Source organism: Harpia harpyja, chromosome Z (genome assembly GCF_026419915.1).
Source record: "Harpia harpyja isolate bHarHar1 chromosome Z, bHarHar1 primary haplotype, whole genome shotgun sequence".
Lineage (NCBI taxonomy): Eukaryota > Metazoa > Chordata > Aves > Accipitriformes > Accipitridae > Harpia > Harpia harpyja.
Genome location: NC_068969.1, coordinates 102,980,658 through 103,008,279, shown reverse-complemented (window position 1 = coordinate 103,008,279; position 27,622 = coordinate 102,980,658). Strand labels below are relative to the sequence as shown.

General features: G+C 37.6%; 1 protein-coding gene across 1 annotated transcript in view; it reads left to right on the top strand.

The window, feature by feature from the left end:
* The first annotated feature begins 206 nt into the window (after positions 1-206).
* WDR70 (WD repeat domain 70) overlaps positions 207-27,622 on the top strand; it is a 143,560-nt gene continuing 116,144 nt past the window's right edge. Inside the window, exons 1-5 of the mRNA XM_052775775.1 lie at positions 207-275; positions 368-430; positions 674-757; positions 2,611-2,725; positions 6,942-7,146. Of these exons, the coding sequence (XP_052631735.1) occupies positions 254-275; positions 368-430; positions 674-757; positions 2,611-2,725; positions 6,942-7,146 (489 nt within the window). The 5' untranslated portion in view covers positions 207-253. The remainder of the gene's footprint in view (positions 276-367; positions 431-673; positions 758-2,610; positions 2,726-6,941; positions 7,147-27,622) is intronic.

Below are 27,622 nucleotides of genomic sequence, written 5' to 3'. Positions count from 1 at the left end.
ATGATCCTGATGGGTCCCTTCCAACTCGACATACCCTGCGACTCTACGCAGATTTAGTCGAGGCCTTCCGAGCAGCGACGGGAGAACGGCACAAGGCCGGCGGCGGACGCCCGAAGCCGGCAGATGAAACACGCGGCGGCCCCGGCTCGGGGAGGGGGCGGACCCGCGCTGGCGGACGGGCGTCCCCGGGCGCCTCTGGCCACGCTCGGGCGCTTCCTGCCGGCGCCGGTTGTGGTTCCGGGGCAGCCACAGCATGGAGCCGGCGGCGGAGGGCGGTGAGCGGCGGTGCTGTGGCGGGCCGGACCCGGCCGAGCCCACCACGCGGCCCCGGCTGACCTCCGTGGTTTTCTTTCCTTTCTCCTTGCAGACGCTGAGATGCTGGGGGGACCCGATCCGGAGCTGGCGGCCACCATGGGCTTCTCCGGATTCGGTGCGTCGCGATGCGGGCCGGGGGGTGCCGGGCGCCCGGCTGAGGGGCGCGGGGTGGGGGTCGGTGCTTGGGGCCGGCGGCCCTTGGTGGGGGACCCCCGGGGGAGGCTGGCGGTTGGAGGTGGAAATGAAGCGGTCGTGCCTGTGACCACCCCTCCACCCCCCCGCCCCCGGGCCTGGAGCTGCTGGAGTGCCTGTGGCCAGGGTGAGTCTGTGTTGCATTCTCCTTTTTCTTCATTTTCAGGGAAGAAAGCTCGGACTTTCGACCTCGAAGCCATGTTTGAGCAAACGAGAAGAACTGCAGTGGAGAGGAGCAGGAAGGTCTTGGGTAAGAAACGCGAGTGTAGTCAGCTAATGCATTTAAAAACGTGTTTTGTTTTTCCGACTTGGGGTGGTGTTTAAAGTGGCTCAGACTAGCTGTCTAGAGAACAAAAAACAAGTGCAGTTTTGTTCAAGGAAGATAGTTCTAAGCAGCTTGGGGCTTGATAAATAGTATAGGTATTAATTTATGTATGTTGTCTGAGTATGCAAGAGTAGTGTGCGTGTGCAAGGTTCCTGTTGTGAAGCATTGCTTATACATACAGGAAAAAGGTGAATTTAAACACAAGACTTCTTCCTTATTTTACCTAGCTGTGTATTTATTTTGGAAAGGAGGTTGGTACAGACAGCTTTAATTTAGAGAGAACAGAATAACAAGGAAGAAACGTGTGTCTTATACCAAACAACAGGTTATATAGCAGCCCACAAATTTGTCTCTGTCTTCTGCTGTGCTTTGAGGAGGTTTTCAAGGTGGTAGTTTGAGAGTGGGAGATGGAGAAAATTGTATCTTTTGCTGCCTGTATCAAAGCAAACATCATTCCAAAGATGGTACTTGGGAGACACTTGTGTGTATTCTAGAAATCCCTTTGCCAACCCAAATGTCCATGCTTTCTCCCTCCGCTTCGACAGTTTGTGCAGAATGTGTGTGGGTTTGGTTTTTATTTTGTTTGTTTCATGTGATGCCATCATGGTTGAGCAGCTTCTATGCTACTAGATTAGGCTTAACCTGCTCTCTAAAGTGTTGCAGTTTATGAAGTTAGTAGACTTGAAGCACCTTATCACGAAGAAAGCAGTTCTGTGTGAAGGACTGAGACAATTATGATGTTGGTGGTTTTTATTGTTTTAGTTCTATGCAGAACCACAAGAACAGACCTCTGTGGAGGCTTGTTGACTTTGTGGACTTTAAGACACTGTGAAATTCAAATATACAGAGGATTCCAAAACTTGCTTTGGACCATTTTTTTGTGTCGGCTGAATGTAAACACAACAATGTGTTCCCATGTTGGAAACCTTTTCATGTTTGATACTGTTTCAGGTTGATCTATCCTTCCTTATGAGAGATCATTTGCTTACACCATGTTTTAGTTTAGGAGGGAAATCCAGTAAGTGGTTACAAAAACGTAATGTTTTTAAGTTAAGACATCTTGAACTGCATCTTCAATGTTGCCCTCTCCCCCCCCCCCCCCCCCCCGCAAAGGTTTCTAGGCTCTTGCCCAGAAAGGAAGCACAATGCATTTTGTTGCTTATAAGGTTGATCATTTTACCAAAAATGACAGAGCTTTGTATGTAGTTCAGCTGTTTAACCTGGAAACAAATTTTCTGAGGATGAGGTAATGTGAGCATTTTATTTTCAGATTTCTTAAGATACACTGTTGACTTTTAGCTTTTTGGAATACCCACAATAATTTTTGGAAATGTCTCCTCTGCTATCCCAACTGTGGATAAAAAGAACTGAGATCAAAATATGTTACCTGGTTCAGTATTTTGCAGGTGTTTGTATTTGTTTTCAGAGGAAAATGTTCCTAGCTTTGCTGCAAAACATGTTTTTCTTTTTAGTTTAGCTAACAGTGATGTTTCTTGTATAGAGAGAACAGTGTGTACAAACTGACAGCTAGAAGGTGTTTGTATTTTCCTTGTGACATTTTGTTTTTCTGAGGGATCACTGCAGTAGCAATGGAAATTTAATTTATATGGTAAAGTAATCTATTTTCAGGTGAAATCCTTTATTTGCTGTTGCCTTTTCAAATATTTCATATAGGTCTGAAAATAAAGAAAATTCTTTTACTGTCCTCAGCAAGCCTCTAATTTTATTATTTTCTAAAAGTTTTGGTTATTTGTAAATTATGTGCTGTCTCTATTCAGAGGCTCGTGAAAGAGAGAAGGAAGATCAGGCTGAAAAAGAGTTTAGAAGTCCATGCGCTGATTCATCAGCTTCAGCATCCAGTGCAACAGGAGCTGGGTCCACATTAAACCAAAGGTACTTAGATGTGGTGGGAGATTCCATGTAACAGCTTTCTTATCTGAAGGATTTTTTGCTTGACAGCATGAGTGTCATCTAACTTCTGTGAACATGTGTATGTTATCTGAAGTATTTCAGTGGAAATACGGATTTTAGATTTTTTTTTTATCTGTGCTTTCTTAAAGATGTGTCATTAATTTGTAAATATTGACATTATGTATATTTAATAGTATTAATAATTTTATTAGTAAATTAGTAAATTTATTTAGTAAATTTTGCAGTCTCCTCCCTAATCCTGTTTGGCATACTTTTTTTTAAAGTGACAACAACGTTGTTATCTGTGGATTTTTTGAAAATATTGGGGCAAATATAATGGCTACATATGCTGACTTAATAAGCAGCTATTGTTCCCACCTGTAGATAGAATGTACTTGTTCCTGCCTGCTGAAAAAGAAAGCAAAGTAGATGGAGAGCCTCTGTGTGCACATTGTATTGAATAGAGTAGTGGTGGGGCTGAGAAAGTATTTTGTTTTAACTTCAGTCTGAAATTTACTGTCAAACTTGCCAATGTTTGTTTGTTATTGACAAACAGTAAATGCTACTGCTTTGACAGTTTGAATTCTGAGGTGCTGGGAAATCAAAAGTAGCTGAAGGTAATGGGGGCCACACAAAACTCCATTGCATGGCAGGGATTGTGGAGATCAGTGCACTGTAAATTTTTAGGCTTCTGTATCTACGGAAGTGGAGTAACCCATACAAGACTCTAGTATACATATACATATGTCTTAGGGGCTGATAGAGCCTGTATGTGGTAGGCTGTTATGGACAAACTTGTAGTGTTTCAGACTGTGAACAGATTTCTGTTAAAAAATTTACTATTTGGGTGTTGGTCTATGGAAATCTCAAATGAGCCATGCACTCTCACTGAAATAACTGGTCGCACAATATACTACCCTGTAGATCCTGTGTTACATCTTGTGCATGTGGGAAAAATATTCTGTGCTCCCAATTGCTTTTGATAATCTTAGATACCTATCTGGTGAAATAATGAAGGATCACAAGAATTTAAATGTAACGTGATTGTGTAATGTATAGGGGTGACTTCAATATAAAGAATCACTTAAAACAAATGGTACAGTGGAAAGCAGTCAGGTGATACAGAGCTTTTCCCTAATCATCTCATTTCGCTAATGGACTTGTCAGAATAGACCTTCAGGGAGTTTGTATAAAGGAAGGTAACATATCTTTCAGTATTCTGGGTTATTAGGTAGGCTCTGGTAACTCACCAGAGTTCTGCTGATGTTTTCTTTGTTTTTCTTTTCTGTTTTTACCAAGAATTGAGAAGGAAGAAGGGAGGGCATGACATGAAAGGCTCTCCTGGAAGTTTTATATTTCCTTGTGAAATAGGATGTGTAGCTTAGTGCTAAAGGAAGGTACTGAAGGAGACATGGCATTGTGACTCAACCTTAATTCAGAGGAACAATCCTACAGCTGATGATTTAAGTCTGAAATACAGGATTCTCAGTACTTCTTTTTATAATGCAGATTTTAGTTACTATAAACTGATCTAATATATATAGCTTGTTCTGTTCTCTGAAAATGGTAACACTTTCCTGAATATTACTTCTTTTCAATTTCCGTTATCATAGTAGCCCTCATACTAATTTTTTAGTTGTTAAAAAGGGGCTGGTCACTCCAAAAAGATGTGAAGAACAGCTACTGATTCTTTTTGCTTTTGAGCTACTTTGCTGTAGAAAAATGTTTACAATAGTTATGGGACTTACGTATTTACGCATAAGTATAATAATAATAATAATTATGCTTTGTGAAATGAAAGTATCTGATAGTATTTGGATAGTATATCCAAATGGAGTGGATGATGTGAGGAGAGTGAACACTTCGGGGGGATGTGCCCACATACTTGTACAACTCACAGAATGTTTTTTTGTTATTTCCCCTGTGTGCCATCTGCGCCCTAATGCAGCTTTCTTTTTTTCATCTTACAGCTTGTTTTACTTACTGAGGAGGTAATGAGGGAAAGCAAAAAACAATTCCTTACACTCCTCTGAAGCCTGGGAAAAGGGCTGGCAAACTGGTTCTTTCTTTACAGCCTCTGGTAGGGTATGACTGTAAGGCTGGAAGTTGAAGGAAACACCACTTGTTTTGTCTTTTCTGTCAGCACCACTCCTGGTTGCTGTCAGAAGTGTAGATGGGCTTTTGGTCTGGCTGCATTGGGATGTCATTACGTTTGACTTTCCTCCAGTCAGGACAGAGGATACCAGTAGCTGTAGCTGTAGTACATGGCTGTCCCTGCCAAGCTTGGATCCAGTGTGGTGAAAAATAGCACTGCAATTCTGACCATTTCACATGCAGAGTGATTACACTGCCCTTCAAAGTACTGGAATGTTTGATTTGATCGATTTATCCTTCCTAGCAAATGAGGGAATGATAACGATAAGTAATTAGGAAGGAAGCTACTTATTGTTCTTTGGTGTCTGTAGAAAGATCTGAAAATATGGGACTCCAGGATTGAAAAGGCCTCCTTGAATCATTATGCTGTATACATTATTCTCAGTGGCAGGTACAATGTGTATTTGGTTCCATTCCAAAACTAATGAAATAGTTTGGCTTTTGGGGAAAAGATATGTGGTTTGCTAGTCTGGGAACGCATACTGACTCTTAAAACACAACTCTTTTGCACATAGTATTGTAAAGTTGTTAGTTTTGGGGATACCTAACTTGAAGAACTTTGAAGGTCCCAACCCATTCCTCACATGCTGGAAGCTTCCTTTTGGTAAAAGAATATTGATTGCCCCATTGTTGTAGAGTAAGAGAAGCTCTTTTTGTTTGAGTTAGATTTATTAGATAATCATATCCTGATCTAGGTCTTCAAATGTCTCTCATCACTATGCAAAACAAGGTTTGCATGTAGAGGTAATATCTTTTATTAGGCTAGTAAACATAGTTGGAAAAATTAGACAATCTTTCAGGCATGCAAACACTTCTCATCACTGTAACATCTCAGGATCTAATTTGTGTTGGTTTTAGTTTGTTTTGATTTCTTCCTAGAATAGAATTTTGACTGCATATCCAACACAAATATTTGCTGTGTAACCTACTACCTGCTTGGTGTACAGCTGGTTTGGGGGGTGGAGTGGGGCTGCATTCTCTGTCACAATCACATAGTTTATAACACATTTTCTTAATCCTTTATTATGTTCTTCAACTTGTGTGTTTTTATTATAGTTATTAAGCGATAACCTAAAATTTAAACCCCCCGCAATACCTCTGTAGTCTTCTTTTTTATCTTTGTTAAACTACCTTTTGCAGTCTGCTCACTTAAAAACTCACATACACACACTTAAAATACAAGCTTCTAAACCAAGTCTTGCAGTTTGACCTTATCTCAATGAATCTGAAAGGAACATCTGATTTCCACTGCAAGGTATCACTGTGATGATACACTGTATCTAGTCAAAAGGCAAAGTTTTCTGCATATCACTTTTAGACCTTTTGCCAGTTAGAGTACTGCCTACTTGATAACTACCAGCAGAGGGAGCACATTTATTTTGAATAAACTGAATGAACATGGACTAAGTCACTCTACTTACTTTTCAGAAATTTTCCAATGCCAAAAATAATGTGTCCACACAACTGATTTGAGCAACAGCAAAATGATAATTTAATGTGACTTTTAGAATCAAGCTTTGTTACAGTATCAAATATTTGGTTGAAAGTGCCTGATTCCCTGTTATTCTTTACCAGCATTATAAAGCAAGTGCCATGCTTTGTGTTCTCACTCTGGTTGTGAGCCTGGGCGACTACTGTTTTGAGTTCCACCCAGCCAACAGAGGTACAGAGCATCTGCACAAGCTGCAACTTGAAGCAGAATCCTGAAAATGCTCTATAACAATATATTCTGTTGGCTTCTAGGCATTATTGAAATCCATACTAGTGAAGTGGTACTGTTGTTTTTACAATCTGTCTAACTTTTTCTTTGTTTGATTTTGTCCAGTTTTTTGAACTGTCTGTGACTATGATGTTCCTTTTTTTAAAACTTTATGTTTACAAGATGATGGTGGGCCCACACTCTGTTAATAAAAATTAATTTACGTTTTGCTGCTAATTTCAGTGTTTACAATTTTACAACAGTGCTCAGCATCTTGTATCTGAAAATTCCTATGGAAGTGCCGATGTTCATGAAATTTTTAATTTTTAAAATTTTTCCATACAGAGAGGCAGCCTGTAGTGAAAGTGAAGATAGCTCAGATGAAGAGTTAACTGGTCTGTCTGTGCAATCCCAGACTTCTGCTCAAGGTCCAGCTGAGGATACTGATGATGATGGTGAAGATGATGAATTCATTGGGCCACCACTTCCACCTGGGTTCAAGGATAGTGATGACGATAATGACAATGATGATACAGAGGAAGAAGATACTGTAAGTATTTTGTTCCTCTTTAATGTTTTAATGCTTTGAGTAGACTCTTAACTTGTAAGTGTGCTCTGTCCTTTATGATTGAATTTGCAGGTGGAGTATGACTGTTGTTTGAAATGCAGGTTTTTTGTGGGTTTTGTAATGATTATTCAATAAATGCAAGTAATTGTTTTCATTTAAAAATACCAGGATTTTTAAAAAATGTATGCATGTGAATCTCAAGGGAAATTCATCATCAATTAGTATATGTTGTTTACTCTTTTTTGTTTTCACCTTATGAAATAACTGTATAAATAAATATTTTATATAAATATTTTATGTAGTTTGTTTCCCAATGCATGTGTAGAATTTTTTACAAGAAAGAGGAGGTAGAGCTGGGCTTGAATCTAGGGGGAACAATTGTGCCAAAACTGTTTTGAGAAAATGAACTGTGGTAACTGAAGGCTCCTTTTTTTCTTTTTGTTTGATTTGGTTTGTTCTTTTTCTAAATCTAAATACGTGCCAGACTGGTTTGTCAGAGTGAATATAGGTTGTCTTTTCTATCTATGTTAAAAGCAAGAAAACCCCTAAGAGCCTAACTTGGGTATCACAGACACTCAGTTGACAAATCTTTCTCTATTTAGTTAAAAGTTTAATGGTTTGATGTTCATTCTCCAAAACTTCCTGGATTGAATATTTTGTGGCAGTGGATTTTGTATGATGGTTTCCATGTTGTTTTGTAGCAACAAGGTAGAAGTCCTGTAAAAACAGCCTTACTTTTTTTGAACCATTCAGTAGCAGAAAAAGACTGTATGTCCTGTTGCACAAATATAGACCTAATCCTAAAAAACAAATTCCCAGGTGTCTCAAGGGTTTCTTGTAAATTCCTCTTCAGTTTTGACTAGGTATTGTTTGTTTGTTCTTTTCTTATAAAATCTCTCACCTTGCATCTTGTGAACTTTAAAACATAAGTTCAGACTACTCATTTAAAATGAGCGAGAGGAACTTCTTAAGCAATGACATAACTGAGTTTTAGAGTAAGCCTAACCTTGTATGATCACAATTCCTCCCCCCGCCCAGGGGATAAGTGATGGGAAATTCTGATACCTTAGGGGTTTTTGTTACTTTGTCTGATTAGCTTGATTCACTGTTGCCTATGGATTTCTTTCATTATCAAACTGCACATTTTAGTGCCATATCTCCTGTGATCTCATCTGTACCCCCAATATGACTTGTTCTGTCTTAGGGAACCAAGTGGATAAATCCCAAACTTTCCTTGAGAATGTTGTAAGCCTTATATGACTTACTATTGATCTGTATCAGGAATTCTCTTAACTTTCAGCTGTTACAGCACTGTGGAGTGAGTCCATATTCCTGAGGGTGTCACAGACTCAGCAGATTTCAGCTGCTGCGGATCATGTCATGTTGAAGTCACTACTTCTTTTCTGCCAATTTTCATCTGTTGTCCCGTCTCAAGTCTGCTTGTTCATACATTTTTCAACTCACAGTAAAATCTTAAAATGCAGTGCTTTATCAAGAAATTTTATCAAACATGAATCTCTCCAACAGATAATCAGAATAATAGTTCCTGTCCTGAAAAGTGCTTACATTTATTGATGCTGAAGGAATTGTTTGGTAATGTTCAGTTTTGTCTCTCAATACTTTCCAAACTATTTCAGTATCATCCAGAGTGTTAGTGTGTACACAGATTTTGGTAAGCCCAAATGCTGGTCATTTTGGAAACCACAATGTACTACACAAAGAACAGCAACTTCTGAAAGTACCTATTAATAGCTGCTAACTTTGTGCATGTATGCACTAGGAAGTGGTAAATCTCAAAAATGCGTGCTTGCTTTGCACAGGTGTGTTGTTCTTTCTTTGGGGTCTCATCAGAATGCCCTCCTAAATCACAGCTCTCCCTAGTTGTCCCCATTTCTCTTCCCAGAAAAAAAACAATCTTTTGCTCTGCTGTCAGCACTTCTGAAGCTGGTAACTGCCTTATAGCACTGGATAATTGAAGCCACACAGAGAGAAACAACCAGGCTGGGGAATCAAGTCCTGCCAGGTATCTTTAATCTTTGGGAGAGTAAAAGTTCTCCAAGATGCTCAAAGGATTTCAGTGTATATGACACTGAAATAGAACAGTGTAAACTTGAAATCATGTTATATGCTGGCAACTAAACCCAAGGTTACGCCTCATGTCTGCTAATATTTCATTGAAGTATTGCACAAGCCTTTGCATCAGAAATCTCGTGTAGATATTCATCCTGATCTTTCCTACACAGACTTTAATGTTCATTGCTCTGTTTCTGTTATGTCCTTCCTTATTTTCTTAAGCAACAGAGGTTTGAAAACACCAGAACTAGGTGAAGTTCTTGGGGAAGTAATATTTCTGTGGAATGCCTTCTTGTCAGGGTCTTAAGGAATTAAGTTGATTTCTAAACTGAGTATGTCCAGATTGTTCTTCTTGACAATTGAGAGAATTTTGCATGTGTTGGAAAATCATAGAGAATTTTGCTCAAAACCCACACATCAGATTAGCTAAACAATGGTCATTCATCTTGTATACCTAAATTTTTCTTGTAACTCATGCCAGAAATTGCTTGAGTTTTCTTTTGCAAATGAAAATTGATATACGTCACTTGTGGTTTGATCATAATTTTGTTGTAAGACTGGATTACAATTTGGGAATACTTTTCCCTCAGTTCCATGGTCTGTTACAGACATCGCTTTCTGTAGTTAGTAAAAAGCAGTATATATTTAGTCTGCTGTAATTCCATTCTGAAATGAAAAATATATATACCTTTCAATTAAGTGTGTTGGCAATGGTCTTGCCTACTTACACTGAACTAGCAAAATTACTCAGTTGTGTTGAATAAAGTTTCACCACATTGGTCAAGTAAACTATAATGGAAGTACACTAAATATTCAACATCTGTTTTATTGCATCATCAGAGGAAGGCTGGCATCCTTTGACATCTCTCTTGTTGAGTAATTTTAGCTGAGTAATTTTATTAGGTTCACATGAATCAAGAGTCCTATACATACTACTGTTCCAGTTTATGGTATAATCATCTCTTTCATCTCAGTAGTGAGCGCTATATGGATTCCTAAATGTAATCATATTCAAACTATAGATTAGTGCCAAGTTGTAGCAGGCTCCTTCATTTATTCATATTTATGGAATAAATGAGGTGTTGTAGGAGAAAGTAACTAAATCCTGAGCACTCATTTATGTAGCATAGCAGTGTGGGAGAACAGTATTATTTAATGACGGAGAAATTGCAGGAAGATGGTAAAGTGGTAAAACTGTGTATATTTTTTGAGGCAATATGTATGTTCCACAGAACAGGGTAAGGCTTTTAGTAGTAGAGGTAGCTTATGAAGAGAAGAGGGGGTTATCAGCAATGTAATAGAAAATATCTATTTCTTTTTAATCCCTCTGTGCTATAGTGTGCTGTGTACCTATTTTCTGTTGTTCTCGACTGAAGATGGCTTCACCTTAGTAGGGCTTTATGCACTGGAATCTCTCAAATGCCATCTATTATACATATAAATAATTTTGTAAAAAACAACTGGATTGTTACTTTAACGTGATGTCTGTCGTGCAAATGAGCTATGGATTTAAAAAAAAAAATTATGTAATTGCTTTTATGCCTGTCAGATTTATGGATTCTGGGCACTGATAATAATTTATTTTCATTATCTCCCTCCAAAGGGCAGTGGGCATCTTGTTTAACGAAACTCTTGCTTTAATTCTGTAAAGTTCTCTAGAATGCCAAAGGGAAAACAATGTGTGGAAACAGCTGATCTTAACTTCAGCCTGTCTTTCTCAGCAGTCACTTTGTTTGCTGCTTGACTGTTTTAATTTCTAGCCAGATTGTGGTATTAATTTTTTATTTATATGTATTTGAATAATGCTACAACTGGCTTGATAAAGTGAAGTTACTGGAAACCAGAATTAAAAGACCCCAGTGAAAAGTTTCAGACAGAAAAGTAACTTGCAGACTGGTGTGATTTAAGTTTGTCTGAACTTAAGACAATAGTTACAAAACAGTCTAGAATAGATTCGGTTGAGAATAAGCAGAGCAGCAGAAATATGAGACTTGTGGGTTTTCAGTCTAAACAGTTAATTTATAACTGGGAAGATTTTGTGTCAGCATGGATGCCAGAGGCCTTTGGGGTCTAGAGCCTCCCCTTGCTGCTGCTCATGAACTCAGTTATTTTCTTTCCTGTGAAGGGAATCAGGAAGCAGCTGTGCTTTCCTGATTTCCTGTTGATCGATTGGTGATCACAGTATGATCCTGTAAGCCCCAAGGAAGGCAGGTGTTGCTGTTATGAGAACTCTGTGATTCCTTTTTCTTTCTTGTACATCAGGCTGTGGTTGGTACACATGGGGGCAGAATTGGGAGAGGAGAAACGGAAAGCTCCATTGAATAATTCTTTTCTTGTGTTTCCAGATGTACTGTGAGACTGTCTCTCTTTTGTTATCGTATTTTGCTGCTGAAGTAACTTCTTTAAAACATAAGTATCTCTATTTTTGACCCTGAAGTAAACAAATTTTTCTTTAATAGTTATATGAGTTGCAGTTCTGTAATATGAAGTCTTGTGAACTTTGTGTAACAGATAAAATGCATCAAAATACTGGCTTTGGCCTGGTAGCTTGCCACTGTTTCTCAAGCCTGACTTTAGATGTGATTTTTATTACAGGAACATCATTTTTCCACTATTGCTTGTTCAGTTGTTTTTGCTTTCTTATGAGAGACTGTCAATAGAGACATTTGTCAGAATTGCTTGCTATGAGGTTAGCGTCTTTTAAGTCTAGGGTTGGCCCAGGACTGCTCAGCTCACATTTGGTATTTTACTGAATAATCATCAGGTGGAAGGAGTAGCTGGTGGTTATCTTTGATGGGAATTTTTCATGCCTTATTGGTGTTTTTACAGAAAAATGAATAACAGCAGTTAATTGCTGAATGTTTTGAATCAGCACTGTTAGTTTTTGAGTATTACACATTTCTGTAATTTACATTTACATGTGATAAAAACTGAACATAAATTTTTGAGGAGAGCCATAGATATTGTATTACATATGTGATCTGACTTGAGTTACTTTTTTCTCTGAGTTTTTGTAAGTTCATTTTATATACTCAAGTCTTTGTGGTAGCTGTTGTAAAGCATTTTTCTATGTTTGATTAAATTCTGTGTTGATATTGATGGTAGTTACATTTAACAAGTAAATATTTAGATTTAATCACTTATTTAGTATAATTCACTTCCATTTGTGCCAGAATTGATGATTCTTAACGAGGCACAATATGCTTGTAAGTACTTACACAAGTATTTTGCAGTGCTTGTTTTGTAGTAGTGTAAGGAATACTGCTGTATCAAGTATATTTTAAGGACAATAGGTCCTTAATTGGTATCAATTCCCTCTGATATTTTTCTCTTGTTATAGTTTTCCTTTTTATATGAAAGACTTGCATTAATTTGGGGAGTGTGGAAAACGGTATGAAGAGTTGTTTATTTGAATTGTGATCAGTGCTTTTCTGTAGTGCTTTTTCTCCTAATGGTGTAAAAACCTGGTTGGATTGTCAGTGCCAGTTTTTCACGTGGTTGTAAGCTGAGAGGGGAGGGAGGAAGCAGAGTTTCTCCTCTAGTCCAAAGCTTTTCAGGTTTGGTTTCTATCCTGAAAAGTACACCTTTCTGGAAAACTTGAAGAAAATCTTTTTGTTTCCAAGCTGGGATGTTTTAAAAGGAAAATGGTTCATTTTTCAGAGGGCACATGCCTAACAAGGGCAATATTTCACGTGGTAAATTTTGAGGTTGGGACATATAGTAGTCTTTGCCAGCTTTTTTGCCCTGGCAAGATGCACTGGGAGTGTATCTCCTGTTTGTGCACTCAAAATAAAACCTGGCTGGAGAGGGACAGGAGACCAGCCAAAGCTGTCACGGCAGGGTTGGTGGGTGGACAGCTTTAAATCTAGGACGTAAGCATTTTTCAAGGTAATGGATGACACCTATTAAAAGACAGTAGAAAGAGATTATGTATTTATTAATATTCTCTTCTATATGTCGTTAGAAAATGTGCTGAGATCTTTAACAGAACTTAATGGAGTGCTAGCATCTTGTGACACTTTTCCTCACTTGAAGCAACAGGTATAGAGGTGGTTGTTGAAAGAATTTGCTGGGTGGATTTGCAAGGCTTTATCTTCTGTCTGGAGCTTAGTTACAGTTGATTCTTCTTTGGAATGGAGAACTATTTCTGCCTGCAGTACCAAAGGGATACGAATCATGTTGTAATTATGTCCCTGAAACGAGTACAGCCTTGGGCCTCTCCAAGGCTATACTCTGATTTAGGCATATTTCCAAAATGATAGCGTAGCCATATTCCAAGTTTTAGAATTGTTTTGAGGCATTTTTAAATTTTTGCAGAATTTTAATAGGACATACCAGTAATACCCATTTGGAATGGAAGAAAGCCATTTCCTGCTGATTTCGATGGAGAATTTAAGTAGACTGTAATTGCTTCAATTAGAATTTGGCTATGGTACCAGGCTAAAATCATGGTGGTATAAAAATAAATAAATGTTATGGGAATTTTTAGTCATCCTGAGGAGTTATAACATTTAGGCTGAGGATTGTCTGTCCTGGTAACTGCTGAATCTTGTTTACCCAGTCATATTTCATTTTTTCTAAAGAAGAAAAGGTTAAGTAAGCTGAACAAAGCAATTTTTGGGTGCGCAATACAGACAGAAAAGTGTGGGTTGCCAGATGAGAGGCATTATTTTTGAGCTAACTCTAGTCATTGATACATTGATGAAAAATAGGTAGCAATTACCGCTGCTTTCAATTTCCTTTTGTGTTAATTGGGAGAAAAATACTTTTCTCATATATGTGCATAATGCGTTCTTAGCTCTTGACATTATTTCTGCTGTAAAAATCGGGAAAATGTATTTTCTTTATATTAAACTTGGAACAAGTACTGGAATTTTTGTTAAGTATCATTGACATGGTTACTGGTGTTGCGAAGAATGAGAAAGATTATCTCAAAAGGGAGTTAGAAAGGATTCTCAAGCTTCACAAAAATTAAAAGAAAGCACAATCAAACCCCTAAATTTTGTATAATGATGCTCAGTGTAAGAATGTGAGAGAATCAGTCAGAAGCTGGAAGGGAAGGAACACTTAATGTTAGAATCTGAGAGCATAATATTGACAGTGCACAAGAGGAAGCTAACAGGGTAACTTCCTTAGGGAATGTTTGCCTTTCATAAAAAGGAATGGGGTATTTGCTCCTCCCCTTTCCAAACCAATGCCCCAGAGTTCATGATTACCAGTTGTCCCCAGAGAAAACAAATGTACTTAAAAGATCTCTATTAATTCTGCAGAGCATAGTAAGGCCAAGACTTCTCTGCTGTATATCATGCCATGCCTTTTTGGTGGCATGACATTGATTTTGATTAATTAGTAATATGACTGAATATAAGAAGTTATAGAATGTTTCCTCTACAGATAGATACTTAGTCCTATGGGTTTATTTCTAGAAATATTTTGTGAGAAAATTAATAGGCATATATTTGCTGACTTCAAGGTACTTAGAGAGAGGTGACTTCAGTAATACTAAATAAAATGTAATATAGAACATAATTATCATTACCACTGTCCTTTTTAACAGAGTTTAGAGATCTTCTTATGTCCTGTTTTTACTCTTTGCCAGCTCCGTTAGAGATCCTTTATCAGGTCAGCCTGACTTGATGGAGCCTGTAGAAGGCTTCTTTAGGAGCTGCTGGTACCACTTCTGTATTTGGAAAGGGAGCTGCGAAAAGTGATGCAAAGTGTTCTTCATCTTTGGGACAGATACACTGTGGCTGTAGAGCTCCCACACTTGAAACATGGGATCCTCATGCTCATCTCTCCTGAGACCCTTGGTTTCTTTATAACCAGAACATTTTGTGGAAGCTAATGTCCTCTACTGTCCTTAGAGGGACAGTAGAAATGTCAGGTTTTTTTTTTTCTGCCAGGTATGTTTGAGGCACGGGTAACCTTGAGGCTGTACAGTTCTGTGACCCACCTCTTAAAACAAAAAAATTCCAAGTCTTTCTAAGCATATATTCTACATGCATATCTCAGTCACAAGGCCGTACTTTCAATACAGTATTATTTAACAAGGATATGTAGTTGGAAATCTTAGGAAATTCCATTTATGCAATGGTATATGAACATCTGATCCTAAATATTACTTTCCTTACTTCCAGTAGAAGTTGGGATCTTTGGATGTGAAGAGACTAAAATGAATTTATTCTTTGGGACCCTAAAACGCTTACACAGTCAGAAGAAAGTGATGACTACCTTCTTACATGATGCTTTTGTTGGCAGTTACAACAAATTTCCAATGTGCTTTTATAAAGAAGCACAAATACCATATTGTTTCTGTTGGTGTTAGAATATATAAAATATTTCTAAATTTGGAAAGGAAGCTAACAGCAATATTAACACTGTATTCGACACTGTTGGTATCAATGTGGAATACATAAACAGAAGATGGTAGATTTTCTTTGTATCTGGCATGTGAATGTTACCTTTGAAAAAGTTGTTTATGCTCTAAACAGAATAATGAGAAATACAGGTGTAGAGAACTCTTGCTTGAATGAAGAGGAGAATAAAGTGGATGATAACAAGTATTTGAAATATTTATGGTGGTGATGATTAAATAATTTAGAAGAGCTATATTTGAAGGAAGAGCCTAAGTGACATGCAGTTACATTTCCTTTCCAAAACAAGTCTTCACAGGATTTTCAATTAACAAATGATTTATATTAAACTGTTGGAACTGCAGACTGCTCCAGCAGTATCCTTGGAGAGCAGTTATGTTGACTTTTGGAATGTCTGCTGTTTGTTTAAAAGATGGCTTTGGATTTTTATGAATGTGAGACTACCACATATAATGTTTTACAACTGCTGCAGTGGCATCTCTTATTTGCAGGTGGGCACTTAACAGTATACGGGGACTATACATGCTTGATGCTAACACTATCCAGATAGCACAACAATCACACTGAACTTCCTTCTGTTACTCCTGCTTATCTTTTTTTGTATTTTAATACCTAATACCATTGTTTTCAAATTACTTGGTTCTTGAATAGGATTTTGCTGAGTTACCTTGTCTACTATTTATAAATGTTTATTTGATGCATCGTCACTGAGGATTGATGAATGTTCATATAACCAAATGTTATGGGAATTAGTTACAAAATTTTTCTGATTTCCTTTGATAAACCAAAAGAATTACTTTCTCTAAAGGCACTGAAGAATCATGAAGAATCATTCATATGAATTTTATTAACCATCCCCTTTCATAGTCCAGTTGTGAAGGTTTTGAAATGTGTTTAAAGGTCTTAGTTGGATTCCAGTGAATGCACTTGTTGCTTTTTTGTAAGCTATTTATTCCTTTATCTATTAGAAGTATTTTATTTTAACTTTGAAAATTATCAGTTTTACATCTGTTGTTTTTGTAGGAAAACTTTTTTGTAATGTCTCAAAGAATACCTACTTAATGAGAGATAAGATAGAAGAAAACTGAAAAAGAAGCCTTTAAGATCTTGTATCTCTTTATATGAGCACCCTAGTGTAGTTTAATGTCAGGTGAGTTTGACGTAGTTTTCAAGTAAAACATTACTTTGTAAAGCAAAAGTTATTTTCATATCATAAGCATCATGTGCAAGAATAGTGAAAAGGTAATAAATTATGTAACCTTTACTTCCCAATATAAAAAAATAGTTCAGACAGGACCTTTGTGCAGTAGGGATTCAGAGCTTTCTGTTCAGTTTTCTAAAATAGGGCTTGATGCATAGCTATCTCATGCAGCTCAGGTTCATTATTTAAGGTTGGAGGATTAGATCCTTTTCCATGTAAATACTTGTGTTGACTTCAGTGGGACTACAGTCATGGACTTCCAGTTTGTAAGTGGGACTGAGTATGCATTATCGGTGGAACTACTAGCATTGTACCTTTGCTTTTACACTATTGATGAGACAGAAGATACAGACAAAGCATAGTTTGCTACTAACAAAAAGGTGATTTGTGAGTTCCATTTTTATTTCCAGGTTTAATTAATTTACCAGTGTTTAGTAAATAAAAATGTATGTTATTTTGCAGCAAAGTGTGCTCTCAAGGTGCAAACAAGAGTTCATGTAGCTGAGCTGTCTTCTGTGTGTCTGTGTGAGAGCAGTGATGGACTCCCCAAATAGCCACTGCATTCTGGGCAGCATGGGACAGCACTGAGCTCCGCACAGGGTAGCTACCAAAGTGAGCACACTGCAGGGGCATGGGCAGGTTGTTCATTCTCTGCTGTTGTGACTGCACTGCAGTTTATATACGAGTTACCTAGCTGGTACACAAGTTTAAGTTTGTCTACGTGAGATGCAGTCAATGTTTGACTTAAAAAAAATTTCCTATTTCTTTGATACACCATAACCTAACTATTGCCAGCTAACATTGGGGGGGGGGGGGGTGTGGTTTTTTTGTTTTCCCCCAAAATTGCACTAGGGGGCAGTGAAAACATCTTAGAGGCATACCAGCCTGCCTGGGACTTCTGTTTGTTTTGCATAGTTTCTGCAGCCCTTTGCAGCAACTAGCTTGGAACCAGTTTTCAGAGTAAATAGTACTATGTAAAGATTTTGATTGGGATTATTTACATACGTGGAATTCATTGCAGTGAGCACGTGTACATTCTCGTACCTCTCACCATTGTCTTGGTGAAACACAAGGTCTTAAATAAGATTGGACTTAGTCATGGTGACCCTTTTACATACAGAGGCCTCACAGGTCATCTTTTATATATTAGTGAGTGTGAATGCAGGAAATAAATCCTGGAAGAGCTGTAGAAATTAGGAGTAGAACTTACTTTTCTATGCATGACCAAAACTTTTGTAATGGAAAAACTGGTTTTAAAGAGTTAAAATATTCAATTAATTAATTCAGAATATATCTGGAATTAAAGCAAAAGCTAGAGTTCTCACTAAAAAGTGAGTTTTTTGCATGGAAATGCTAGAAAGGTTGGCTTGGTTTTTTAAGTCAAGTATTTCACAAATATCACAATATAGGTGATATTTCCCTAACACTTACTGTATGGTGTGTATTTGTAGATTAATTCAGGTGTCAGAAAGAGCTGAGGACGTTTATTAGAGTTGCAGTGTCCTATGTCTGCCTCTACTAGCTTACATGAATTAGCTATTCTCTTCATATCATGTACTACAGGCAAACCATAGGACTTAGTACTTTTTTTTTAATTTAAAGAGGGAGACAAAAAAAATTAAAATATTTCTTTATGTTATACATATAGCCATTTTCTTTTTCCCTCCTGTTAAAAAATGGAATTGTCAGCTTTGGAAGATTAGTTGGAGGATGGAGAAGTTACTTAGGATTTATGCAGCAGCCCACATCTTTAAAAGTAGTGGGAAAATACAGAAGAATTTTTAACAGAGGCTTCCCATGTCCAATTTATTTTTCTTTTATTTCAATTTATTAAACAAAGTATGGAAGGTCTTTTGACTGAGTTTGACTATATAGCTTTTGCATATTGGAGTACTTCATTCTTTGTTTCCTTGTACAGGAGGAAAGATCTGTCCCGTGGCCAAAATGTAGTCAGTCTCTGTGATACCAAGTATGTATGTAATGTGGTGTGTGTGACTTTGTATTGATCACATGTAAAATGGATCAGGCCCACATACTGCATCTTATCCAGTGCAATGTTAGAAAACAGAGGGATGTGGGCCAGAGTAGGACACCCTTCTTTTCCAAGTTTAGCCAGGTGACTAAGAATTACTCGCCATGTTCACTGTTTACCTGTTGGGTCTTGGGAAAACAATGATGATGCTAAATCTCCAAAGTTTCAGTGACAACGAAATCTCGTGGCAGGACAAATGCAAGCACAGTAAAAAGGGGGCTGTAATTAGTACACTTCTGTTGCTGTGTCCTATGACTCAGCATTTTCTCATTAGTCAAAGTTAATTAGAGGGACTTAAAGCCTCCTTGACCCCTCAGTGTACAGCTGTGCTAGTCCATGCCTGTTCTGAAATACCAGAAAGGAAAGTAATAAAAGACGTTAGTTTTCTTGGAATACATGTGAGTGCCTGCTTATTTTGCTGTTAGTCATTGTCTCCAAAAGACAACTACCAAAAATGGGTGACATTTTCTGCATGTTATTGAGCCTTTGTGTCTGGGCCTACTTTGAAGCCTGCCTTTATATTTACTGCAGGAGTAGGTGTCTTGCTTGCAAAGGTTGTGGTTGTGCTATACTTGTGCAGGCACAAAGCAAATTTTGTAAAAATGCTGGGTTGACAGGACTGAAAGAGCCAAATTAGGAGTAAAAGATCAGATTTCATTCAAAAAATAAACTATCTATAAATATGATAGCTGATGCAGACGGTTCAATTGAAAAGGCAAATCATGTCAGCATTAGATTGCAAGATGAATTTGCATTTCTTTGGAGGAGGTGAACTCTCATTCTTCATATCTCATTCTTCATATAAATTGGGGTAAGAAGGATCATAGCTCATAGAATAATTACTGGTTGTTTCTCAAGACAGTAATCTTCCAAGTTTCATGCATCATCTGGATTTACAGAGTTTTATCTGCCTTTTCCTGACCAACCTGTTACTTAGGGTGTCTTGGAACATGCTGTTCTCTGCAAAGAAAGCAAACTTACGTATCAGGCTATAAACACATCTGTAGGGATCAGCTGGCTTTCAGTGCTACCAGATTAGTAATCTTTTTCAGTACAAATAGTCAGTGTATGTCTTTTGCAAAGCAGATGTCATGACGTAACTGCTTTTGTTGTCTTAAATATAAGAATAAATGTATTTCTCAATGACATTCCTTCTTCAAGTACATTAATTGTGTTACTACCTTTTCCACTGAGTACCAAATATATCAGGAATGGAAACTCAGAAGAAAAAATAACTATCTTAATCATCCTCAGTGGCTAAAAATTGCATATACCTATTTTAAAAGACCACTGTGACACAGAGTGCTGAATCATTTTACAGACAACCCCTTCTTGTACTAGTTTTAAGTCTTGGTCTTTGTGAGCATTCTGTGCCTTAAGACCATCAAAAAAATAAACTGGTTTTTAACTCCATTAATTTCTCCTGTGGAAAATATTAAAATTCTGGAGAAGATGTACGAGTTGCTTTTTTTTATATCACTTGTGTATTCTTCATATGTTTACTTTTCCTCAGGTTTTCCCTCCCTTGTTTAGACAACATACATGGATGTGCAGGTACACGAGGTGAAATGTTGGGTCACATAGAAGTGTGCGATAATTTTGTGACTGACTTCACTAGATGGAAGTATGTGTGTCATCCAGCATTAAATCCTAGAAATAACGATGCCAGAGTAAACCTCACAGTATATCTCAATAGAAAATAGTTTAAAAATTCTGACGTAGATCTCTTTTCTGCCAATGATATAGTAACTTGTTTTAATGACTTCATTTGTTTTAAATTGGAATTTATTACCTTTCTTTCCACAGAGTCCTTCAGAGTTGTTCCTCTGTTCTATGATTAAATGCTGCCTTATCTAGCAGTTTCCTTGGTGAGGGAAGCCAGTTGTTCTGAGGCTTTTGTTTTGTTTTTTCTCTGCGACAGACCTGTGCTGTGTCGTAATTGATATTTCTTCCTATGGTGCCTTGTAGGGTCAGACATCCTGTTGATCCTCTGTGTCCCCTTCCTGCTTGTATCCCTGTCTCTGGTGACTCCATGTCACTTTTTTCTCCTTTCTGAAAAGGAATCTCTGAAAAATAGGTTTTTGAAATATCAAATAAATGTTTATATTAGTATTGTTATTGTGCAAGCCTATAAGTAATAGAGTAATAAAGGAAGTTTCTGCATTTAACAGCTGCAATTTCAAGGGCAGATCTGTTCAGTTATCTCTAAATTAATGGTATAAATAGTACCAGGCTTAGTTCAGTTGCTGTCCATAAAATATTTTTCTTAGGAAAGGCAATTATGATACATTGAATAGACAGTGAATTTATGAGAAGGCCCAATGGTAGTTTTCTGTGATTTCCCGAAGTCTTGTAGTCCAAATAAGAAACTGCAATCAGTGTTTGAATGCAGAATGAGCGGTAGTCAACTAATTCACTGCATTTTCAGCAAAAATATTAACTCCCCAGAGTAAGATGAATGTTGCTAAATCTAAATGAGTTATAACTACGCTATTGATAATGCTATTTTAAGTGAGCATCTGCCCAAATCACATGGCAGTTATGAAAACTAGTTCTATCCTGTCAAAAAATAATAGTTGTCAGCTGTAGTTTTAATTCTATGTAGTTTAATGCAATTTGCATTAGTTTACCTCTTGGGAGTTGTCTCATAGTATAGGAAGTGATGGAAGCTGCAACCCTGTCTGATACTTCTAGGGAGTAACCTCATCATGGACTCTGCAACCAAGTTTGAGTGGGTGGCAGAATATCAGAGAAATAACCCAACTTCTCTGGCTGATTAGGAGAAAATTTTGTGTCTGGCTGCATCCTGAAGTACTGTATACAGTCAGATTTATGATAGCAGACTTTTTATAATACAGATCATACACAGCAGTTAAATGATACAGAGGTGAATTAGGCAAGTAAGAATCAGTAATATGAGAAAACACTTAACAGTACAGTAAGTCAGTGGGGTAAGAACAGAGTGTGGATCTCTTGCTGTTTGTGAGGGAGGGAGGTGTCAGAAGAAGAGTTAGTATTACTCTGAAAAGTATGGAGAGAGAAAAATAAAGAAGTCGTGGGATTGCGAAGATTCATGTTTCCTTCTGACTGTTATGTATGTATCAAACCTACTTGCTTTCTAAGTATAGTAAGAAGATTTTTCATCTGGAGCCAACCTTGGCACTTCCTGTTTATTCACTTCTTTGGAATAGTAGTTAGTGATACAATTTTTCTTTGGAGCATTTTAAACCTAATTTATATGTAGGCAAGAAAGTATCTTTAAGCTATGTTTTCTCTGATGGTTGCATAACTGCTAATGTAATTGGCTCACTTTCAGAACTAAATTGAGCAGGAGAACTTCCTAATAACTGGGTTTGGTTCCAAGCTGTTTGTACATATTGCAGTTTTTGCAGACAGAAAAATTAAATCAGGAGTGGCTGAGGCACAGATAGTCTAAAAGAAAGATTATTGGTGGTTTTAGGCTTGCTTTGTTAGGAAATATGTCTTGCAGGCCAGGGGCTGATTACGAGAATCCAAACACATGTGCAGAATGTTTGTATTTGAAATAAGATGAATAAATAATATTTAATTTATCTTTAATCTGTAACCACTCATCTCTCGCCAAAGAAAACAACGTAGCTTTAGATGTCATAGGTTTTTTGAAAACACTGTGTGGCAGCCCCTGGTAATACACTGACTGACTTTGCTCTGTGCCATTGTTCTTGCTGAAAAGGCATGGAGGAGAAGCTCTGAGGCACACTGACAATAATCTCTCATCTTGGCACTTTTACAATGAGCAGGGATTACTGTGTAAACGTTAGGCTTAACATACCATGCCTTGTTGTAATTACAAGTTCTAAGGAGGTCATCTCAGGTCTTTCATACATTGGGGTAGATAGGTTAAATTGCATGCAGTTCACAATATAGCTTATGGGTTATTTGAGTTCTTTAAGTGGAAGTTTGTAAGCAAGCCTATCACTTGAACAGTAATTATAATCTCAGAGCAAATATCTAAGCTTATGAAAAATTCCAGTGTCTTAGCCAGAACTCCCCCACTCCCTTCATTGTGCAAAATTTTGACAGTGCAATGTGTGTCTACCCTGTGCCTGTCAGTATTAATAGGTACTTCTAAGCTCTTGATACCCACAACCAACTGCAAAAAACTATTTATATGCATTTGCTCACTCTTGCTAGCTTGTTCCCTCACCTATGTTCCACCCTACTGGATTTGTTCAGTATCATAGTCACTGTGAGGATTTAAGAATGCATGAACAGCTTATGGTGGGTTTTAATAATTTTTGTACATGTTTGTGTCAAACTGATGATTGTGTTTTAAAAGCAGGATTCTTTTTCTTTCTCCAATTTCTTATTTCTGTATTACACTGAAATTCCAAGGGCAGGTGGTTCACAGGTAGGAACAGGTTACCATCAGTGTCAGGGTTTTCCCATTTTAATAGATTGCCCTATACAGTGGTTTCTGAAATAACTGGTTTATGAAGGGACACTTCACCTAAATAAAGTGTCCCGGTAGGAATTTCTCCCTGTCTGTAGAGGTTTATCAGGATCTTGTGAGAGAAACCTGAAGACAAGAGGATGCCATCATTCTCTACTCCAAGATCCATTTTTGCTAAATCAGACTGGATATTACCTGTGGTAGCCAGATGAAGTAGGGATCCAAAGTATCTGAATGTATGATACAGAAGACAAGGTAAACTTAAAAAGCAAGCATGTAAAGAAGAGTGCCTTCAAGTGATCTGTACTTTGCACTTTATCTGTAAACGGAATAATGGCATTGAAATATTCAAGGCAAAACAATTTGTTTTGTAAGCTTATCTACTGGCCATTTTGTGTGGGTCCCCAGAGGTGAAATGTAAATTGTTAAAAGGCCTGAGAAACAGTCAAGCCCAGGACAGCAGTAGGTGTTGTGTGACATAGCATTAGTTTCAGAACTAAACCATGTCATTTCATGGATCACATGTCCAAGGAGGATGTCAAACACAAGGTTAATGTGAAGAATTCAGGCCTACAGAACAAATTCCAGAAACAGGAGTTAAATTCTGCCTAAGCCCAGCAAACTATGCAAAATTAGGAATCCTTATTTTGGCTTCCTTATTAGTTGTCTGGAAAATGTCCATAGCAGGGAATTTGAACAAATCTGAGCAAAAATTCTTGGACTGCATTTGGTTCAGATTATTTTATGGGTTATACGTTCCTTCCCACCACTTCAACTTGTCCTGTGGAAAGCCAGTAAGTATTTATAAGCTCTCTGTTTCTCTCATGCGTATTTTTGTCTTATTGTATACTTTTGTTTCTCTTTTGATAGAATAGCAAGTTGGACCTATGTTTAAGTGCTTGCTTGTTACAGGGGAAGAAGAGAGGGTTTTCTTAGCTTGCTTCTATATGGAAACAGTAGTTATGGAATTGTGCACTCCCTGGTAACTTCACCAATCAGTGAACCAGGAGATATGAAATACCACAGATCTATTTTCCCAACAATTACAAGATTTAACCTGTAATACGAGCATTATACACAGAGCTCTTTCTTTTTTTTTTCCCTAATGTGTTATTTTGTTTGTTTGTTTTTATTTTGTTTTGTAAATGAGCTTGTAAGGAACTTAGGGTATCTCAAAATATGACATAGCTGAGGAATGGGATGCCATTCAGAGCATCCTGGATGGGGTCGAGAAGTAGGCCCTTGTAGAACCTCATGAGGTTCTACAAGGCCAAGTGCAGGGTCCTGCACCTGGGTCGGGGCAACCCCCAGTATCAATACAGGTTGGGGGATGAAGGGATTGAGAGCAGCCCTGTGGAGAAGGGCTGGGGGGTACTGGTGGATGAAAAACTGGACATGAGCTAGCAATGTGCACTCACAGCCCAGAAAGCCAACTGTATCCTGGGCTGCATGAAAAGAAGTATGGCCAGCAGGTTGTGGGAGGTGATTCTTCTCTTCTTCTCTGCTCTGGTGAGACCCCACCTGGAGTACTGCGTTCAGCTGTGGAATCAGTCCTTAGTACCTGGCAACATTCAAGGTCAGGTTGGACGGGGCTCTGAGCAACCTGATCTAATTGAAGATGTCCCTGCTCATTGCAGGGGTTGAACTGGATGACCTCTAAAGGTCCCTTCCAACCCAAACTATTATATCATTTTATATTAATAATAGGCATTAATAATGGCTTCTGGCTTGATAGAATCTGAGCCCCTCAAATGCATGAACAAACCTACCATTCTTATTAATCTATCATTGTGGCACACCTGCAAGATGGGACTTTTTATGCCATTTAAGACATGATACTTAGACAGACAAGCAACTGTCTTACTGACAATCTCACAGCAGATATGTAGTAGATATGCAGTCTGAAACCTGGAGTTCCTTCTGTCTTTGAACTATGCTTTTCTTTCCTGACTTCAAAAGAAAGTAATTGTAGAGCATCATCTGAACATCTGAAGTTGTCATCTTTGGACTATATAAGCATGAGTTAAAAATATATTGTTAACTATCTAGTTGAAGATGCATGTTGCTATTAATCCATTTCAGCTAAATTAACAAGGTTATTATGTACACGGTTCATAATGAGTTAATTTGAATCATATAATCCAAACTTAAATTTTAGATTGTAAAAGGAAGAAGACTTTTCTGGTAACTCAAGTAATCTTTGTATAGTATAGAGTATCTGCAATAGCTCCTTGGGGAGAAGATCAAGAAGCGATTGAATAATTTAAGGAAAGATCTCATAGGATGTATGTAATATTCTACATTTTCTAACAGTTACAGAATAAGAAAAATACACGAGGTCTTAACATAATGTTGGTAAAAGTCTGTGAAATGAGGCATTTCAGTAAGGCATTATGTTCTTGAATTTTTGCCTTCTTTCTCGATGGACACAGCTAAAATTTTATGTATTGTCTAGACAATGGATCTTTATCTTAGTCTGGGAGAAAAAGTGAAAGCATTGCTTCTGTGTGCTTTTTATAACTCGGGCTCCTTGAGGAGTGACTATAATAAGCGTTGGATGTGACATGTGGGCATCATTCCACTGGAAAATGTGTTGGGGTCTTTACTCTGTTCCTCTATAACCCACAACTGAGCAATACTGAATAACAGTTGTTTAATTGCTATGTGGAAATCAATGGCGCTCTGTTTAGTTGTGTGTCTTGTCAGGTTTAATTGTAATGACTTGGAATTTTCAGACTACATTATGTGTATAGAAATCAGTATTTTTGATACAGTATGCTGGAAGAATCTCAACATTTATAGATACTATAGTAAGACATCGTATAAATGCATAGAAGATAAATGTTTTATAATTCTTGGGTGCAACTTTTAAAAATGATGGGTTTTATGATTAAAAATAAAACCAACATATTCACACTGGCTGTGATTTTTAACCTAATGCTTAGTATTTGCCCTGAACATTTTGAAAACTATTTGCAGTGTCATTGGGTGTTACAACAACTTTAACAATATGAGATACATCATCTGGCCATAATGCACTACCTTCTGGCATAAGCTTTAGTTAAAGGAGTATACCTGAGGGAAGCGTGGAGAAAGGTGTGTTTCTTCCTAGCATGGACCTCACGTGTGTACAATACAAATGTATCTTTTCCTCTTTCCAGATGCATAGTTAAAGTCACTTAGCAATTTATTCTCATGTCACATTACATAAAACTGTGCTGTTCTAAGACAGCTTAAATGTTAATGTTTTGTAGGTAATTTATGGGTGGCATGGGAGAATTAGTAATCGAAACAGTGATAGAATTGGAACCAGCTGTGGGAGCTAGATAGGAAATTGTCCTTCCTTCCTGCAGTAACTTAGGCATGCTGTAATTTTTAACCCCCACCCCCTACCTTCACCCTGTGGTTGTAGATCTTCTTTGCATGACTAACTGATGATTCCCTGCTCCCCCCCCACTGCCCTGAGTTTTAATTCCTTATCCTAATTGATCAGTAAGTTTGTAGACAACTGGAATATTTGTCACTAAGTGGGACGGTATACATAAGTTTGTGTCTCTCTTAAGATCCTGGAGTAAACATTTGAGTGAACACCTTTTTACAGTCACAGTTGGAGAACTGTTGAAAACTGTAGTCTGTGGACAGCTCTCTCTCTAGAGATGTGATTGTTTAGTTTTGCTGACTGTAGTGAGTTTGCTGAGAATAACAGGATCCCTGAGGAATTTCAAGAACTTCACCAACATTGCTGAATAAAACGTTGTAGCAGATACCTTATGATAGATATTATTTATTCAAATTTTTCAGGTGAGAAAACTGGGGTATGCAGGAATGAAATGAATTGCACAAAGTCAAAGGTCAAGGATTGGTCTACACCAATGGCGTATTGTTTTAATTTTGTTTATTAAAACATGTAAAATTTAAAACGCATAGCTCACTAATAAGGCTGAAGTTAAATTGATATAGAGGTTCTTATTCGTATTGTCTAAATGCTTATGAAATTCAATGCGAACATGATCACCAGAAGTCTTAAAGTGAATATCAGGCTCTTTTTTGATGAGAGGAAAAATGCATTTTATTTTCATTGTTTTAAACTCCATGTCTGTTTCAGACAGTGCCAAATATTGAACATCTACTGATTGTGTTGGCTTTTTAAGTTTTGATGAGCTCAAAATTAAAATTTAGAGTGTAGTGCTGCTGATGGTCTTAATTCCACTGCTTACAAAACTTGCAAAAGAAACATTAATACTTATTCTACTGCTTATATTATCTTAATGTACTTCCATAGAAGTCTGTGTAACTAAAATTGCCTTTTGCTGCATGAATTACAAAAACTTAATAATATCACTGAC